Source organism: Strongylocentrotus purpuratus, unplaced genomic scaffold (assembly GCF_000002235.5).
Source record: "Strongylocentrotus purpuratus isolate Spur 01 unplaced genomic scaffold, Spur_5.0 spur5_scaffold_6, whole genome shotgun sequence".
Taxonomy (NCBI): Eukaryota; Metazoa; Echinodermata; class Echinoidea; order Camarodonta; family Strongylocentrotidae; genus Strongylocentrotus; species Strongylocentrotus purpuratus.
The window spans coordinates 13,239,452-13,260,808 of NW_022145612.1; the positions used below are offsets into that span (position 1 = coordinate 13,239,452).

Here is a 21,357-nt window from a genome sequence, read left to right on the forward strand (position 1 = left end):
GAATGGCTTATGGAGCAACAGCTTGAATAAGACTCGCTGTCAAAAAGAAATAGAAAATGGCATTCGCATTAATAAATATGTTCTGGTAGAATTGTACTACGCCCTCTTTTGCTGGGTCACTTCTGTTATACATGCCATGAGATTAAATTGCCATCATTTGGTCGTGTTTTTTAAATGCACATTGTAATCAATTACTTAGATTTTAATATTAAAATTGCATCCTCTTAAAACTTTAACCCAACTCTCGGTCTAACATCAAGCTATGACATGCATGTAAATCTAGGTCCTATTTTATATGTTTTGTTTTTTTACATATCAATTTCACGAAACAAGAGAACCTTTATACTATGTGAGAAAGAAAATCCCTTCATACCATGTATTTAAGCAGGAGATCTTTTAATCAGTGGTGTACAGCGTTGAAATAGGATTACTTACCCGCACACACCCCTTCGCTGGCGACCTGCAGTGAGTTGCCTCCTAGTTGACAAGCAGCATGACGCAGCTCGCATAGATTGCCGTATGTCACTCCGTCCGATCCACATACCGCGTCAGTGCGGGAAACGAAGAGGGGGCATGCAGAGCAAAGTGAGCCCATTATAGCATCTAGGAGAAATAAGATCATGATTAGCATAATAAACAAGTATACCGATTGAAAGCCCTTCAAGCAATCAACGCAAGGGCGATTTAAACACCCTTTTGCATTATTTACAGCTATCACATGATGTAATATGTTATTGTAAGGTTCGTACATTTCAGAACGTGATGAAAAAGGCTATTTAATTATTTTTTTCGAAAGTTTGCGATCACGTTTCATTTGCCTCAATGGATTCTTATCAATATGATACAAGTTCACTAATTTCAAGCATGAAATTAACTTTGCATATTTAGGAGATCCAATTGAGAATTTCTCTTAAAGTTAGTGTCCATAAGGAGAAAAAAAAATCCCAATTAGCTTTGAAAATACATGTTCTCACCTGGAGAGTCATCATCGGCAGCTTGCAGTGCACCACATCCAGGACCACCTCCCAATGCACCACAGTCACCTCCATCATCATCATCACCACCATAATCATCTCCACCATCGTCATCACCACCGTCATCGTCTCCTCCATCGTCATTACCGCCGTCATCGTCTCCTCCATCGCCATTACCACCATAGTCGTCACCATCATAGTCGTCACCACCATAGTAATCGCCACCATAGTAATCGCCACCATAGCTATCACCACCATCATCACCACCATCATCACCGCCATCGTCACCGCCGTCATAACCACCATTATCACCGCCATCATCACCGCCATCATCACCACCATCATCACCTCCATCATCGCCACCGTCATCACCACCATCGTCACCGCCATCATCACCGATGTCATCACCGCCGTCATCATCGTCACCTGCAGGAACTGGTACTGGGATGTATACTGGTTTTTTCACTACCTCGTAATGCACTTCTGGTACTGATACTGGTACTGATACTGGAACGGAGATTGTGTTGGTACCACCACAGTTACCTCCGCCGCCACCACCAACGGCGCCACCACCACCACCACCACCGCCGCCGCCACCACATCCTCCTTCTTCGCTGCTGTCGGAGTCGGAATCAGAATTGGAGTCGGAATCAGAATCGGAGTCAGAGTCAGAGTCGGAGTCAGAGTCAGAGTCAGAATCAGAACTGTCGCATCCTCCAGAGCCACTACCGCAGCTATCACTTCCACTGCTGCTATCGCTGTCACTATCACTACTGCCACATCCGTCACCATTACATCCACCATCGCCATCGCCATCACAGTCACCACCATCGCCATTACAACCGCCGCCGCCACTGCCATCACCATGATCATTCCCGTTGCAGTCGCCACCATCACAGCCTCCATATCCATCTCCATCTCCATCACCATCACCATTACCATCTCCACCACAGCCAGCACCATCACCACCACAATCACCATCACCATCACCGTCACCACCATCACCATCACCATCTCCACCACAGTCACCACCATCACCACCACAATCACCATCACCATCACCATCACCATCACCGTCACCACCACCACCATCACCATCCCCACCGTCACCACCACTGTCCCCACCATCACCGTCTCCCCCACAGTCTCCACCACAATCACCGTTACCACCACCGTCCCCACCATCACCGTCTCCTCCACAGTCTCCACCACAATCCCCATCACCACCGCCACCATCTCCATCGCAGGTACCATCACAATCACACCCGTCGCATTCCTCGCTACTGCTGCTGCTCCTTCGAGTTCTCTCCGCTGTGGTAAACACACAAAAGAAAGAAAGAAAGAAATTTGCAATGCCATCTCATACGATTCATTTTTGGTTTGAAGTGATCATAAAGGTTACCTTGACAATATGAATACGATCATAGGGTTTCGAGAATAGATTATGTATGTATAAATTATTATTTATTATCATAGTATATTATAATTTTGCTTTAAAAAATGTTAAAATGGTGATGTACCTGGTGCAGCGGTTGATAATGCAGACAGCATGAGAAGAAGTGCAAGAGAAATCCACAGCCGGTTCATGGTGCAGCTCGTCTTTTCCTGATCATATGAAGAGCAAGAAATACATATGTAAGTAATTAAACATTATAGGTGTTATAAATTGTTATGATCAGTTATTTTAAGTGTAATTTATGTTATCATCCATGGCATGTGCATAGAATAGTGTTGCCTTTATCGACCTTTACTCTACCAGTGTAAAAACAAAACAATATATCTACCAACTGTGAGACATTCACTTCGAGCCCATAATCATCACGAGTATAATCATGATAACCGTTCTGCCTAATCGATGTTCTCCCAAACACGTCGACTCGTTTTCATAGATTCTGCTTTAAATCTTGTCAAAGAGAGTACAATAAAGGCGGTACGAAACCACTGATCTGCCACAGAGCCATGGCGTCCCTTCCCCTAATGAAGTCGAATGTCATGAAATATTTTTGTTAACAACCTTTTCCACAATAAAACTGAATTATCTTATTGACTGACAGACAGACTGAGACTTCGTAAAATAGTAAAAGTACACTTACCGTTCTTTGCAAATAGAAGTTGAATTTACACAAACTTGTCGTAAAAAACTCTGAAACAGCAGATACTTTATTCCATATATCTTAGCTGCTTCTCCGCTGCTTCTGTTGCTTGTGATTAGCTTTTCAGAGAGAGTTCAACTGATGATTTCTTCGAGAGTAGTCTCCATATTTATACTGTTACGAGAACTATGTTTTTACTTGACTCCGAAAAGTTAACACATTCCTTTGTTGTGTTTTCTTCTTTTCTTTTCACATAATGTAGCACGCGCCAACGCCCTTCCCAACAAACAAAAAGGGGGGATGTGCGTTTTAACATTAATGTGAGCCGATATACATGAATGTACATGTCAAAATATGGTTTCAATGATCCCATGGACACTTTAGCTTGGATTAATTAAGGCACAATATAATAATATCTTACAAAGATCAGGTAATCTTCAAGTCATTTAAACACCATCTTAAAATTATTCTTTGATTTCAATTGTAGATGAACATTTTCTTTATCCGTAATGTAGTCGTGAGAGTAATCCAGATGGATTTAGGCTGACCCGTCCAACTCTAGCTAAATGACTCTACTCTGAAAATGAATTTGGATTTAATAAACGATTAACGTGCTTAGTATATCAGCGAAACATAGTTCATTACAATTTGGGAAGATTAAGAGGCTCGGGCATTGAGACGAACTGATTATATCGTTTTATGGTTAAGTGGCGAAAGAATATGAGAGAAAATGCCATTGTTTATTCGTCTTAGCATTACACTTAGGTCCAACATTTAACTGTCGTTATTGATTAATTGATTTATTTATTTTATTCATTTTTGTTTATTAAATACAAATTCTGTCTTTTTACAAAATGGGTCACATCACTTTTAATGTAGTCTTCGATGAGGTTTACTTTAAAGGGATCCGGTAACTTTGTCTCAGATTCTGAAACAAAATCCTGGATTTAGCTCATGCTGCAATGATATTTATATACCTTTATGTCAGTCAGTCTTACCCAGGGGCGGCGATCCCGGGGGGACGGGGGGACACGTCCCCCTCAATTCTTTTAGAGGGGATCGCCCGCCCCCCCCCCCCCCGAACATTTGAAAAAGTGAAGAAAAAAATGTTTAGCAAATATTGAATAATGACTGCAACACACATCTAAGTCCAGAGGGCCCAAGAGTGCAGCGTTTAGACTAATAAAGATGAAGAAAAAAATTCCTGCTCGGTCGCTACGCTCCCTCGCATAACATCCTTGTAAAAAATGTGCATGTCATCCCCCCAGTTATGAAAAGAAATCGCCGCCCCTGGTCTTACCCCATAACTTTTACAGGCTGATAGCCTGTCTGATTATCAAGATATTTTTTATTCGAAATCGAAACCAAATTTTGCGTTTTTATAACGGTTTTCATAACACTACAGTCTACCGGGAAAACGAGTATGGTAAACCGGTCACTCAAAGGTTTTTGTTTTTTTGAGGCACTTTTTGATCATTTTGAAGACACTGATAACACGTAGAGCAGTGTATCTCAGATTTAACATTGTTAAACGGATAGTTGAGTTCTGTTGCAGAGGGCGCTACAAAAAATAATTTTTGGTGAGATAATGAAAAACTGATTATCAAATTTGAAAGAACATACAATTTAAATTACAAAATAATCTTTGTTTGATCAAAATTGGTTCAGAGACGTCTAAAATATCCATAAATATATACATTTCTAATACTTGTGTACCACCACAAATATTCGAAAATTTGAACCAGCCGTTGAAAACTAAACTGAATAGCGCCTTATACATTCTATTCCAGCCAATGCCGGTGTTGGCTTTTTGTTGGCTTTCGGTTGGCTTTTCGTGTTGGCTATAATATGCACAATCAGCCGGCCTGTGTATTTTTAATATTAACTAATGAATCAATTAAAGGTCACCATATTTTTTTGAAAGTGGAATTAATTGGTATGAGCGTATTGGCTAAGTTTCACACATTTTGGGGTCTAAAATTATCTTCATAGCAATTTCAGGTCCTAAAAGAGCACCAGAATAATCATAAATAAGAATAAGAGCAATAACCATGCACTTTGAAGACATTTGCGGTCTGAAACAAGAACTCAACGATTCCTTTAAACAATGCCTTTAAAAGCTGTATTGGCCTATATATAGTTAATTAATGTCAATAGATAAAAATAATAATAAAAGTGGTGACACGATTTCTAGAACTAAAGCTAAAAAGTGGATTTGTGCGTGTCTTTCTTTGCTCAGCGCGCGCAAGTACGTCTCATGAATAATTCATGACCCTACACACACAGCCACACAAAGGCGAGTCATGGCGTGATATGACGTCATAACTCTCTATGCTAATGAGCTCGGAGTGTCGACAAATGTGATTGGACGGAAAAGATTATGTTTCTTACTTTTTCAAGGATTCCGTCGAATTTTCTAGACCATTCAGCTTGATTTTGATATATGACAGAGAGAGGGATAAAATCCGCACTGGAAAGTGAACGCGCTGTATGCGTAGGGTAATCCGTTGCTGGGATACAGAGTCTCAAACACGGGGTTATCGACTATGTGTCCTGCTTCGAATTGTGCAAGTACGTGCATTGCTATGGAAGGGTTGGTGTCAAAATTCACTTGAAAATCTTTCTTTCAAGGCCTTTTCCGACGCGAATACAAGAACAAAATATAGACAATAGCATTTCGTTCGCGCCAGCCTTGTATTTTGCTGCATTGCTAATTCTATGGTCACATTACCCAAAAGTAGCCTGCTCGGCGGCCGAGCGGCGAGTTTTTAACCAATTCTGCCCGGCGGCTGCCCGGCCACCGAGCGGCGGCCGCCCAGGCACCGCTATAAAGGGCATCGCTCGGTCGCCGATGAAGTTTTAGCGCGGAGTTAAAATTTGGGCGGCGCCTGCTCACTTTTCACTCGCCGCCCAAAATACGCTCGGTGCCTGGGCGGTCGCCGCCCGGGCACCGACGTAATCGCTGGGCGATGCCTAATTCTAGCAGCGACCGAGCAGGCTACTGATCGGTCGGTCGCTGCTCTGATTTGTGACCATAGCTTTAGTTACACCAATATCTTTGACAAAAGAACGGTATTTGTAGCCTGTGTCCATTGGTTATAATACATGCGCGCGAGCATGCGTTCGAGACTCACCAAAAGACATCACTTTTCCATATGTTCACCCCTGGAGTTTATAAAACGCAAGGCTACAGTACGCCTGACGTATGGTCGCCGTGGAACCGCTCTACGGCATGGCTACGGCGTGTCTAATCTCTACGGCAAAACTACAAATGTAAACAGTTATAACTCCGCATTATAATCCCACGGCAACCCATACGGCCTGTAAAGATAGGGATACGACCTAGGGTGACATGGCCACCGCAGATCTTCTGTGGCCGCCGCAAGTATCTCTCGATTTCGGAGGCGTACGGCCGCCGTATCCTAGCTGAAGAGAAAATGTGACCTTGGCATTATGCACAAATTAAATTTGGCTGAATTACGCGAAAAAAATATCGGCAGGTATCGGGCGTGTGTTATATAATTTTTTTTTTAATTTAAAAAATATATAGGCCCCGTGTAGAGAAGAGTTACTACCTTTGCACGTTAAGAACCAACTGCACTATTCGTATAAGAGTACGGGAAACCCCGGTGTAGTGGTCCACCTGAACACACCCCAGTATAATTCAGTATATTTCAGTATAATTAATTGAAGACATTATGTAATGTGTATTAAACTGTAATATGTATTTCTGAGGGATGTACAATTTTCTTTACATTTTGATATGTTATGTTAATCAATGAAGATGTACGATTTCTTTCTTTTTTGTACTGAATGAATGCAATAAAGAATGCTACAAAACAAAAACAAAAAATTGATGGGAACTTTTGTGCACGGTAGAAAAAAACTAATGCACGTCCACGTGATGTAAATTGACCAATCAGAGTACTTAGATTCTAGAACCCGTATAATAGCAACTATAGACCTATTAGTGTTTTAAGCGTAGCATCAAATATTCTAGAAAAATCGGTCTGTGTTCAAATTGAAAAATACTTCAAAGAAAATGATATAATTTATGAATTTCAATCTGGTTCTCGACATGACTATTCGACTGAAACATGTCTAATTCATTAGACTGATTATTTGAGGACAGAAACTTCCCAGGAGCGCTCTGTTGGTATGGTACTCCTTTGTCCTTGATCTGCAATGGGTTTAAGCAAATTTAGAGTGGTTCAGATCCTACTTGTCTAATCGAAACAAAGTAGTGGCCATTCACGATATTCGTTCCACATGCGGTGTTCCTCAGAGAAGCATTTTAGGCCCAATTCTATTTTCAAGTTATATCAATGATATGTGAATTTGTATAAAAGACTTTAAACTGTACGCAGATGACAGCGAAGGCCTACTACTCTATTCAAAGCCCAATCCAAAATATCTTGAGGAAAAGCTCAGTGAACAGCTGTCAACGTGTGTCGATTGGAAGAGTGATAATAAGCTTTCTTTACACTTGGGAAAAACAGAAACCATTTTGTTTTGTTCTAAAAGTAGTTCTAAAAAGTCATTTGAATTCAAAGTGACACACAATAATCAAGTAATCAAGAGAAAAGAATCAGTGAAGTATTTAGGCATTGAGTTGGCTAGCGCAATTTCACTTTCATCTTTAGTAGAATCAGTTGTAAAGCAAATTCTCGTCTGAAATTTATATCAAAGTTGTATGGATTTAAAAGCAAGACGTATACTTTGTTTTGCTCTTATTCAATGTTTATTTGACTATGATAAACCCGCATGGTAAAATAACATAAACAAGTCAGATCAAAAGAATGGTGAGATTCATCAACTGTTCTGGTCCAAAAAACTCATGTTGGCTACAGCGAACTTTCTAAAGCTGGTTTTCTTGAAGTCAACCAAAGATCAAAACAACTTGTATTGCACCACGTGCACAATACTAAGTTGAATCATTATATTCCATCCAACTTCGATCTTCTTACTGACTATTAAACGTGATTATAATACAAGAAATAGCCGATTCAACTTTAACTTACCAGAAAGAGTAGTATCGGTAATTCGTTTTATTACAATGGCATAAAACATTGGAATTCACTTCCAAATGATATAAAGGAAATAGAAAACTTTGCTCATCTTAAGAGGAAATTAAAGGAATGCCTAACACTTGTCAGAGAAAAGAAGCGAATGACATTTTAAATGATTGAAATCTTTATTCTTCTGCCGGTTCATACTTTTTCATTTTGTTTGTGTACGTTATAGAAATTCTACATATTCATCATTATTTTCCTCTTCCTCCTCCCCTCCTCTCCCTCTTTTTCTTCTTCTCCTTAATCTTTTCTTCTTGTACGTAAATATTACTATTTCAACTTCTTAATTATGTACATGTGTACAGGGACCCCACTGGAAATAAGCTCTCAAGCTTTCGTGGGTTATCCTGTTCAAGCGGACTCAATATTGATCTGTTATTCTTGTACGTTATTGTATGTTGGAAGCTTGGCGAATAAAAGTCAATCAATCAATCAATCATACCTCTCTGTCCTTTCCACCCCTATCTATCATGCCCTTTTATTCTCTCTTTCTCTCTTTGTGAGAACTTTAAGAATCTTTCTCTCTCTCTCTCTCTATCTCTATCTCTCTCTCTCTCTCTCTCTCTCTATCTCTATCTCTCTCTCTCTCTCTCTCTCTATCTCTATCTCTCTCTCTCTCTCTCTTTCTCTCTTTCACTTCCCCTCACAATACCAATATAGCTCTATATCTCTCAATTCCTCTCGTTACAATACCTCTCCTCTTACATGCCACTCCCGCATTATTTACTATCATCAAAGCAACTCATTCACAGCAACGTTCTATGCTCACTAAAAACAAGAATTATTGAAAATCCGAGATAACCTGTTATAGTTTTGTAAAATACATTATGTATTTGACGTTAAATATATCACATATATAAACAAGACTTTAAATAGCAACGAAAACCTTGCAAAATAATTGAAACATTTGATAATTTGAAAGTACTTTCGACACTCAAAAGTATCAGAGTGTGAATACAAAATTGCAACTATCCACCGTAATACACTAAAACAGTAGATATGCAGGAAAAGAGGTATATTTTGCCATAAATGTCAATATCCCCTGTTGAGCAAGAGTAAATACTAATTATTTCTTACAATTATAAAAAGCTTCGGTTTTCCTCAACGTCATAAGCTTGCTGAAATCACACACGCGAAATGTATAGTTACACATTTTTACGATGCAATCGGTATCCAACGTCAATATGCACTTAACTTCTGTTAAGTCCACAATTATCTTGATCGGATCGTCCATCACAAAACTCACTTTGTGATTGGCTTATGGTGCAACAGCTTGAATGAGACTCGCTGTCAAAAAGAAATAGAAAATGGCATTCGCATTAATAATTATTTTCTGGTAGAATTGTACTACGCCCTCTTTTGCTGGGTCACTACTGTTATGCATGCCATGAGACTAAATTGTCATTATTTTGTCGTGTTTTTTTAAATGCACATTGTAATCAATTACTTAGATTTTAATATTAAAATTGCATCCTTCTAAAACTTTAACCCGACTCTCGTTCTAACATCAAACCATGACATGCATGTAAATCTAGGTCCTATTATATCTGTGTGTTTTTGTTACATATCCATTTTAAGAAAAACTTTAAGCATACACAAATTGAAATTATTATATTTCATTTGAAAAAGCCTGAAATGGAGTATGGAAAGCAAATACTAATCTCACATTAAGTTTAACATTATAACAAGAGAACCTTTATACTATGTGAGAAAGAAAATCCGTTCATACTATGTATTTAATTAAGCTGGGGATATTTTTAATCATTGGCGTACATCATTGAAATAGGATTACTTACCCGCACACACCCCTTCGCTGGCGACCTGCAGTGAGTTGCCTCCTAGTTGACAGGCAGCATGACGCAGCTCGCATAGATTGCCGTATGTCACTCCGTCCGATCCACATACCGCGTCAGTGCGGGAAACGAAGAGGGGGCATGCAGAGCAAAGTGAGCCCATAATAGCATCTAGGAGAAATAAGATCATAATTAGCCTAATTAACAAGTATACCGATTGAAAGCCCTTCAAGCAATCAACGAAACGGCGATTTCAACACTCTTTTGCATTATGTTTGGATTATGTAATATGTTATTGTAAGGTTCGTACATTTCAAAAGGTGATGGAAAAGGCTATTTAATTTTTTTCTTGAAAGTTTGCGATCACGTTTCATTTGCCTCAATGTATTTTCTATCATTACGATACAAGTTCACAAAATTTCAAGCATGAGATTTAGTTTGCATGTTTAGGAGATCCAATTGAGAATTTCTCTTAAAGTAAGTGTCCTTTTTTAAGGAAAAAAAAATTCCCAATTAACTTTGAAAATACATGTTCTCACCTGGAGAATCATCATCGGTAGCTTGCAGTGCACCACATCCAGCACCACCTCCCATTGCACCACAATCATCTCTATCATCATCACCACCACCATAATCATCTCCACCATCGTCATCACCACCGTCATCGTCTCCTCCATCTTCGTCACCACCATCGTCGTCACCACCATAGTCATCACCACCATAGTAATCACCACCATAGTAATCGCCACCATAGCCATCATCACCACCATCATCACCGCCATCGTCATCGCCGTCATCACCACCATTATCACCGCCGTCATCACCACCATCATCACCTCCATCATCGCCGCCGTCATCGCCGCCATCATCACCGCCATCATTACCGCCATCATCACCGCCATCATCGACGCCATCATCACCGTCGTCATCATCATCACCTGCAGGAACTGGTACTGGGATGTATACTGGTTTTTCCACTACCTCGTAATGCACTTCTGGTACTGATACTGGTACTGATACTGGTACTGATACTGGGACGGAAATTGTGTTGGTACCACCACAGTCACCTCCACCGCCACCACCACCACCGCCTGCACCACCACCACCACCGGCACCACCACCACCACCACCACCACCACCGCCGCCGCCGCCGCCACCACACCCTCCTTCTTCGCTGCTGTCGGAGTCGGAGTCAGAGTCAGAGTCAGAGTCGGAGTCAGAGTCAGAGTCAGAGTCAGAGTCAGAGTCAGAATCAGAACTGTCGCATCCTCCAGAGCCACTACCGCAGCTATCACTTCCACTGCTGCTATCGCTGTCACTATCACTGCTGTCACATCCGTCACCATTACATCCACCATCCCCATCGCCATCACAGTCACCACCATCGCCATTGCAACCACCGCCGCCACTGCCATCACCATTACCATCTCCACCACAGTCACCACCATCACCACCACAATCACCATCACCATCACCGTCACCACCATCACCATAACCATCTCCACCACAATCACCACCATAACCACCACAATCACCATCACCATCACCATCGCCGTCACCACCATCACCATCACCATCACCATCCCCACCGTCACCACCACTGCCCCCACCATCACCGTCTCCTCCACAGTCTCCACCACAATCCCCATCACCACCACCGTCCCCACCATCACCGTCTCCTCCACAGTCTCCACCACAATCCCCGTCACCACCACCACCACCATCTCCATCGCAGGTACCATCACAATCACAACCGTCACATTCCTCGCTACTGCTGCTGCTCCTTCGAATTCTCTCCGCTGTGGTAAACACACAAAAGAAAGAAAAACAGAAATTTGCAATGCCATTTTATACGATTCATTTTTGGTTTGAAATAATCATAATGGTTACCTTAACAATACGAATACGATCATAGGGTTTTGAGAATATATCATGTATATATAAATTGTTATTTATTATCATAGTACATTATACTTTTGTTAATGTTTATGTTAAAATGGTGATGTACCTGGTGCAGCGGTTGATAATGCAGACAACATTAGAAGAAGGGCAAGAGAAATCCACAGCCGGTTCATGGTGCAGCTCGTCTTTTCCTGATCATATGAAGAGCAAGAAATACATGTAAGTAATAAAACATTCGATGGGTTATAAATTGTTACGATCAGTTATTTTAAGTGTAATTTATGTTATCATCCATGACATGTGCATAGAGTAGTGTTGCCTTTATCGACCTTTACTCTACCAGTGTGAAAACAAAACAATATATCTACCAACTGCGAAACATTCACTTTGAGCTTATAATCACACGAGTATAACCATTATAACCGTTCTGCCTAGTTGATCTTCTCACAAACACGTCGATTCGTTTTCATAGAAAGATTCTGCTTTAAATCGTGTCAAAGAGAGTACAAGAAAGGCGGTACGAGACTACTGATCAGCCCCTGAGCCATTTCGCCACCCTAATCAAATCGAATGTCATGAAATATTTTTGTTAACAGCCTTTTTCACGATAAAACTGAATTATCTTATTGACTGACAGCTTTACGAGTCTTTATAAAATAGTGAAAAGTACACTTACCGTTCTATGCAAACAGGAATGAATTTACACAAACTTGTCGTAAAAAAACTCTGAAACAGCAGATACTTTATTCCATATATCTTAGCTGCTTCTCCACTGCTTATGTTGCTTGTGATAAGCTCTTCAGAGAGAGTTCAACTGATGATTTCTTCGAGAGTAGTCTGCATATTTATACTATTACGAGAACTATGTTTTTACTCGACTCCGAAAAGTTCACACATTCCTTTGTTATGTTTTCTTCTTTTCTTTTCACACATGTAGCACGCGCCAACGCCCTTCCCCAAAAAACAAAAAGGGGGGATGTGCGTTTTAACATTACCCTGAGCCAGCATAAATGAATGTTCGTGTCAAAATATGGTTTCAATGATCCCATAGACACTTTAGCTTGGATTAATTAAAGCACATTATAACAATATCTTACATAGATCAGGTAATCTTCAAGTCTTTTAAACACCATCTTAAAATTATTCTTTGATTTCAATTGCAGATGAACATTTTCTTTATCCGTAATGTAGTCGCGAAAGTAATCCGGATGGATTTAGCGTGACCCATCCAATTCGGGCTAAATGACTCTACTCTGAAAATGGATTTGGATTTAATAAATGATTAGCGTGCTTAGTATATCAGCGAAACATAGTTCATTACAAGTTGGGAAGATTAAGAGGCTCGGGCATTGAGACGAACTGTTCGTGATTATATCAGACTTTAGGTTTAAGTGGCGAAAGAATATGAGAGAATTTTCGTTTAAATTCTATTAGACTTAGCATTACACTTAGGTCTAACATTAAGCTTTTATCACTGATTCATTCATTTATTTGTTTCTTTCATTTTTGTTTATTTAATACACTATTTTACAGGATTGGTCACGTCACCTAGTCTTCAATCATAGAGCCACAAAAACCTATTGTGACAGGGCATTTGCATGTGGTGGACCAACACTTTGGAACGCTCTCCCAGTGTCGCTACGCTCCATGACTGATGTTGAAGTTTTTAAGAGAGCACTGAAAACTCACCTCTTTGATGAATGCTTCGAGTAATTATTATGTAAACGTACATTGTATATTGTAAAGCGCTTTGAGAGGGCCTTCGGTCCTGAAATGCGCTATAAAAAAACGAACTATTATTAGTATTATTACTTTAATAAATATAAATACATAATTGAATCTTGTTGATACAGATAATAACAAGTAAAGTGGTGACACGTCTTCTAAAACTGAGAAGTGAATATAATCGCTGTTATTTACATTTTCTCTGCTTCTGTTTACCTAAATTGCCTGCTTTTTACACGCACACACACGCACACGCCCCAAACCGCTCACACATACACAGCGCATTGCCCACCCCTGCTAATTAAGGCTTCTAAAAAACGTTGTTGTGTTGCCCTTTGCGACCGACCCCAAAATCTTAAAATCTTCGGTCGGCTTTTTATTTAGTTTTATTTTTTACCGTTTTTAAGGGGAAAAAGGTTTAATGAATAAAAAAATATGTATTAAAGCATTCAAAACTGAAAAATATCAGCCGAAAGAGAGGAAAAAAGCAACAACAATAATATAAAGCCCAAAAAATGAAAATCGACCGACCGACCAAAGTGCTGGCACCTAAAGGGCAATTCAACATTTTTTGTAAAGGCCTAATCTGTAGGCACAGACTCAAATTTCACACTTTACCACAATATCTTGAGCCTTGAGTAGAACCCAGCTCTGTCAGTGTATAGTGAAGAGCCTATGCAATATATATATATATATATTTATACATGTACCTGCAAGCTAAACCCCTGCCCCTCTCTTTCTTTCTTTCTCTCTCTCTCTCTCTCTCTCTCTCTCTCTCTTATTTTCTCTTTCTCTTTCTCCCCCTCTCTCTCTCTCTCGCTCTCCCTCTTCATATTTTCTTCTTATTTCACATATATTTCTCACACACACACACACACACACACACACACTTCCACGTTTATCTCTGTCTGTCTGTCTGTTCATCTCTCTCTCTCTCCTTTGTTTCTTTCTCTCTCCTTGTCCCTCTCTTCTTCTCTCGTTCTCTCATCACCATATCTCTTTTTTCCTTCTTTCTATATTCCTATTTCTTTTGGTCTGCCTCCATCTCTCTGTACACCGTATCTTCTCACTTTATTTTGCTAATACTCCCATATGCGTTTCATTCACTCTCTCTTCCTAATCGTGTCAGTGTACTTCTGTTAATGAATCTGTCTATATCTCTGTCAATCTATTTCTATGTCATTATTTTCTTTTTCTTCTTCCCTTCATACTCTGGCAGTTCTTTTAAGCTTAGCTCCCTGAATCTAATCTTAATAATTATTTCCTGATTTTGGAATGTTTTTCCATGCCTTTCATTTCATGACTTGGGAAAAACAAAAATTCCATACAGGGGGCATTTCTATACAAGTTTGAAACAAGGTCGTTCCCTTCTCAAACCCGAGGTATCTTTATCGTGTTTAAAACAAAGCAGAGTGACATCACACATTGCTCTCTGCTCAAATTTTCGTAACCTTTTCTTTTCCTCAGCATAAATTCCTTGTGAGAGCCGCAAAAGTAAGAAATGTAATGTTGAATAACACATACTCTGTATTGTGTTAAGGAACTACCCCTCACTCCCTCCCTCTCCACAAGCATAGACATACACACACACACACACACACACACACACACACACGCACACACACACGCACACGCACGCACACGCACATACACATTTTCTCTATCAAGAGTGACACCCCTTTTCGAGTTTCTTCGAATCGCTCAAATTATCTTTAATTAGCACAATTTGTTAAATCATATTTATTAATATCACAAAAGATAACAAAATACCCAACCCATGTACCAAAATGAATTGTTTGAAGACGACCCAATTATATGAACTTTCATTACACTTTCAATTGCAAAACGTTGAATGTTTATTTGTTTTGAAGAATATAAGTTTCGTGATTTGCATTATTTTGCACTATCTAGCCATGGATGTTTGCTTTGTGTTTGAATTCAAGCCAAGAAGCACAAAGTAAGCATCATAGTAAATATATCATTTTTTGTTATCACTTCTTTTATTACTTCTGTTCATGATGTTATTCACGTTATGATGTACTTCTTATTGGGCTCTTCAACATGAATAAAAATGAATATGCTGGTATGATATTATCTGAAACATTTTCATTCTATCAGGTTTTTAAATCGATTGATTGTTTCCCAAATAGAGGTTCTCCTCCATACCCCCCCCCTTTTTTTTCCCCCTCACTCTATCCCTTTTTTTTCTCTCTCTCTCTCTCTCCGACTTTTTTCGTCATTCTATTGTGTATTATATTTTTCTCTCCCCTCTCTTTCTCTCTTAATACCATATCTCTTCCACTCTTTTTATACTTTTTACCCATTTTATCTCACTTTCGATGATCATCTCACTGTACTTTTCCATACAATGCAAGTCAATAAAATATAATGTTGTAATATTGTTCTCACCGGTAAAAAAAAAATACAACTAAAATGAATAAAAATGAAAATAGGCATATAAAATATTCATGTTGTACATTTTTTTAAATCACATTTAATTCAACAAATCCACACATTAAAGCCCCTATAAAGTGTTGGGAGCCCCAAATGCTCAAAAAAACAAAATTTCACTTAACGAATTGTATCATAATGTGAAAGAGTATGGCATTTAAGATACACTCCTGCAAAGATTTACCTCACGAAAATGTGTTTGAAGCAAATGTTGATAACAAATTATATAATGTGGGTTTTCTGTACGCAGAAAACCTAAATTTTGTATTCTTTCATCAATATTCGACTTCAAACACTTTTGTTTTGAAAATCCTTGCACAAATGTGTCTTAAATGAAATCCTTTTTTCACATCATGATACAATTTAAGTGAAATTTTTGGTCCAAACACCTTAGAGGGGTTTTAAATCTTCATTTGTTACAGATAGTCAAGGTGATGAAATAGGCTCATTGCGTACATTTCATATGAATAAAACTATGAGCCATATTTCTTTTCCACTTTCTGAACAATTTATGGTTATTTTAAACATTATCAGATTTATAATTATCGGATTTATGTTGTGTATACAGTTTTATTTTATTTCGCTAATATCTTTAATTGATGGATGGACTACAAATTTATCATCTTAAGATATGGTCATCAGACTTCATACAAGAGTCGTCATTTCCACTTAATGTCAGATAGAATAAGAGGGTAACAGGTCACCAAATTTCTTATTTGTTTTGTATTAAAATGCATGAACTTCAATGTTGCCTTTGGGCATATGTGTCAGAATTCCCAAGGTGAACTTCCAAGTAATATAAGTGTAATGTAATAACAGTTTTACGATTTTACAAATATCAAACAATTGATTCATTGATGGTGAAATATATGGCGAAGTTTCTTTTACATCGTAACAGACTGAATAATAACACGCATATAGATCTTTCCGTGAATGTCTGATGGCCCATATGGATATTAACTTTGTATCAAAGCACAAATAGAGAGCTCCGAACTATATTTCGGGCCCACTGGTGACATCATAATCCTTTTCCTGACAGTCTTCCGCTTCTGTGATGATTGTATTAAAACTCATCTTATTTCAGGTCCTATTTTTTCATTATCATTTTTGTCTTCAGTATTTACACTTTGCATATAATAATTATTTATAAAATTTTAGTATAACATCTCCAACCTCTTCCTCGTCTTCACGTCTCTGTCATCGTCATGACAACAGGTTGCCCAATCCTCATCTCTTTATTTCCTGTCTCCTGTAAGATGAAAGTATAGGTACATTCATTCATTTACAAGAAAATAATCAAAGTTCATAATTTACGTGATTTTAGTTAATTGCGTCATCATATTTGTATGATAGTCAACGTGTGATTTTTCTTTATGGATTGCTAAATGCTTTTTAGAGATTTTATACAAGATTATACATTTAAAATATGTTCTGTAAACATGGTAATGAGTTAAGTTAGGATAGGAGGTAAAGAAAAATAAGAAAGTTAGATTTACTAGATACAATATTCTACATTCTACGACAACGGGAAGGGGGCTACATGTATATGATGATGATGATGATGATGAACAGCATTTGTATAGCGCCATTTATCTGCAAAAGCATTCAAAGGCGCCTGGCTCCCTCAATATGTCACATATTATTCGCAATGTTGCCGGAAAAGATAGGTTTTGAGTTCAGATTTAAAGGTATCAATGTTGTTACAATTTCGAAGTTGGACAGGTAGAGAGTTCCAAAGATGCGGAGCAGATGAAGAGAAGGCTCTATATGAGGTAAAGTCAATCAAGACTGTTGAAGAAAATGTTACTACAGTGTACATGTCTTAACATCTGTCAACTGTTATAAAAAAAAGTATCAGTTATTCGAAATCATGTTTAATAAACATGTCCCGTATAAACTTTGATTAGGATAATGATTAGGATTATGTTTACCGTATTCATCGTCATCATCGCCACTGTCATCATCTTCCCAATCGTCTTCCCATTCATCATCCCTCCTCTTTCTGTCTCCTGAAATATTAACAGATAAAATATTCATAATCCATTAATGTACAAAATACATAAATCAAATAAAGTAGGAATGTCACGTGATGTGGACATTTGGGAATACGTTACACAGTTTAATCTTATATCCTATAGTCCTTGTCATATCGAATCTGACATCAGTTTCTATAGCAGTGAATGTTTAAGGAGAGCAACATATTTTATCTTAAAATTACGTGTACTGCATATGAATTGGGTGCTTACCACGATTGAAATGCGAAGTGTTGTGAAAGTTAATATTATGTAAGGAACATGTAGAAGTGCCGAAAAATAATATTAAATGTATTTAATTCTGATTACCATCTCCATCTTCGTCGTCATCGTCACCGCTTTCATCATCTTCACATTCGTCCTCCTCGTCTCTCCTCTTTCTGTCCCCTGAAAAAAATCAAAATAAATATATAGCTGTGTTAGACAAAAATGTCCACGTTTGAATATATGTAAACATATTGTAAGACTGGGTTCCGATAACCATTCAATTATAAGCCTGTGAAGGTGTGTATGTTTGTCATAATACAAATTGCGTGGAGACGAAATATCAACGTCGTGACCTTTGTCTCTTTGTTCGACCAACTAAATGAACAGTTGGTTTGAAATTTCGCTCATAAAAGTATGAACTTAAATGAGAAGATTTAATTCATATGTGCTTCATGTCTTATGTTAATAATTTTCGGGGAAATTTTGGGTCATAAATCAACTCAAGCGCAATGTTTATGCTGTACATCCCATAGAAATCATGTACGGATTACGTTATTCGTTAATGTCACGATCGCACATTTAAATAGGTGACGCACGAAGGCTATTGAAATTGTCGTAAATTGATTTTTCGAAGGTAGTTTCGGTCGTTTTTAATGTGTTTGTGCATAACTACAATGAATTCCCCTTAAAACATGTGAATATATTAACCATTGAATATTGGTAATATTACAATGATTAGGTAGAGATATATTTTTCCTTTTGGCCGAATAAGATGAACATATAAATAAGTGACAAGGGGTATACTGTTTAGAATTCAAATTTAGAATTAAAACGAGGACAACTTAATTTAACTTAACAAATGTCTATCCTAGAGGGGTACAAATAAAAACATAAATAGTGTAAAACAACGAAGATTAAAATGCTACTAATCTGGCAATTTCAGGTAATAATCAAGTAACTTTTATAAGTTTAGGGCTACCATGGATGAATAATATAAGGTCTAATTACCATCCCCATCATCATCGTCCTTGCCACTGTCGTCATCATCATCCCATTCATCCTCCTCATCTCTTCTCTTTCTGTCTCCTACGAATACGAAAAGAAAATCATAAACATGTATCTGTTATCTGATCGAATAAAGGCACACCTCCCTAAATGTACTGTGTATCAGCTTATGGCTCAACATGTCAATCGTATAAGCTAACGACTGAAAAGGCCAACGTGTCAAATAAAAGCTAATAATCCCGAATATTTTAAGGCATCTGCCTGAAGGGAAATACTTTAATATGACTTAATACGTACGAGCTATAGGAGTAGGAAAAAAGACAACACGGTTGTAATTTAACATTAACCATCAAAATTATTACTATATCAAGTCAATAGTTTTATAGTAAAATGTATTATGTAAAATTGATTTATACCATCTCCATCTTCTTCGTCATCATCACCGCTTTCATCATCTTCACATTCGTCCTCTTCATCTCTCCTCTTTCTGTCTCCTGAAATATGAAAATGAAATATTGGAAAATAGCTTGAATCTATTATGAAAATACAAGGAATCTGTAAAATGTAAAATAAACTGGTGCAAGAAAAAAAAGGGAAGCCTTTGAATAGGATCCAGTATAATTATATGTACCAAATTCATATGGCTAATGTGCTCAAGGTAAGAACGTGAAAATATTAAAATATAAGAAAAATTAGAAAAAAAACAAGTTCATCTACTCGAAAGTTATTTTGAAATGATTTTTTTTTGGAGGGTAGGCCTATTTGTCTTTAGCAATTTACACGCTATATATGTAAGGTTGAACAACATCATTAGAAGAAAAGTAATTTTTGGAGGGTTAATTTCCTTTGAATGATAATAATTTTATGAGAAATTTAAACGCTATATAAAGTAGAATTCAAAATTGATATAATACTGAAGACATTGTCAAGTAGTGTTATGCCAGGATAGTAATTACCATCTACATCTTCGTCATCTTCTTCGCTTTCATCATCATCCCATTCCCAATCGTCATCTCTCCTCTTTCTATCTCCTAAAAAATAAATGGAAAATCATAGGAATAAAACAATGAAAGAATGCACAATCGAATACACCAGTATAAAACATATGTTTAAGGGTGATATTTATATACATATATATATATATATATATGTGTTTTAAAGTAACCTTCATGATTGTAGATGTGCAATTAAACGATAAGAAGCAAATTAGATATCATAGGCATTTGAGTTAGAAGGACTGGTGAATTAAAGCAGATAATATCGTTTATCGTTGGTTATTTTCAGGTCAAGATATAATAGATTCGATGAATAAATACAAATAAAGTTAAAATAATATGATTACCATCTCCATCCTCATCCTCATCTTCTTCGCTGTCATCATCATCCCATTCCCATTCCTCATCTCTCCTTTTTCTGTCTCCTAAAAATAAATAGAAAATCATGGGGATAAAACTATCTTTGAATAATGCACAAATGCACAGCGTAATACGCCAGTATAAGACCCATGTTTCAAGATAAGATATACTGAGATATATTTAAAAGTAGCTTCCATGATAGATTTGCAACTAAACGATTATAATGAATTATATATTATCTTAGGCATATGAATCGGAAATGCTGGTTAATGAAGGCTTATAATACCAAAGATAATATCGGTTAAAATCGCCTAATTTCTGGTCAACATATACTGAAGTAGATATATAATAATTACTAAAAGATAATTAGATATAATTACCATCTCCATCGTCTTCGTCATCTTCTTCGCTGTCATCATCTTCCCATTCCCATTCCTCATCTCTCCTCTTCCTGTCTCCTAAAAAATGAATAGAAAATCATAGGAATAAACAATCTTTGAATAATGCAAGAATGCACAGAGAAATACACCAATATAAGACACATAGGTGATACATATTATAAAGAGATATATTTAAAAGTGGCATCCATGATACATTTACAACTAACCGATAAGAAACGAATTAGGTGTTATCATAGGCATATGAATTAGAAGTGCTGATTAATGTAGGCCTATAATATCGAAGATAATACCGGTTAGTATCATCGCTTAATTTCAGGACAAAATATAATAAAGTCGATAAATAATT

At 37.7% G+C, this 21,357-nt stretch overlaps 1 protein-coding gene across 1 annotated transcript; it reads right to left on the reverse strand.

Moving 5' to 3' along the window:
* Positions 1–7: 7 nt before the first annotated feature.
* Positions 8–20,761, reverse strand: LOC105447346 (loricrin-like). Its single transcript, XM_030973111.1, has 14 exons — positions 20,758–20,761; positions 20,598–20,675; positions 20,212–20,286; positions 19,672–19,749; positions 18,353–18,430; positions 17,942–18,019; positions 11,475–11,731; positions 10,769–10,913; positions 9,936–10,103; positions 2,070–2,285; positions 1,359–1,916; positions 1,080–1,322; positions 436–603; positions 8–36 (listed from the first exon to the last, which is right to left on the reverse strand). The coding sequence occupies exons 1-14, from the start codon at positions 20,759–20,761 to the stop codon at positions 8–10; spliced, it is 2,175 nt and encodes a 724-aa protein (XP_030828971.1).
* Between the last annotated feature and the right edge of the window lie 596 nt (positions 20,762–21,357).

What these genes read in the sequence shown, in the direction of transcription:
- LOC105447346 (XM_030973111.1), bottom strand. An exon ending in TGACGACGAAGATGGAGATG is followed by an intron (nt 18,020 to 18,352) that starts GTAATCAGAATT and finishes TTAATATTTCAG; the next exon opens with GAGACAGAAAGAGGAGGGAT. An exon ending in TGACGGCGGCGATGATGGAG is followed by an intron (nt 10,104 to 10,768) that starts GTGATGATGGTG and finishes TATTTCTCCTAG; the next exon opens with ATGCTATTATGGGCTCACTT.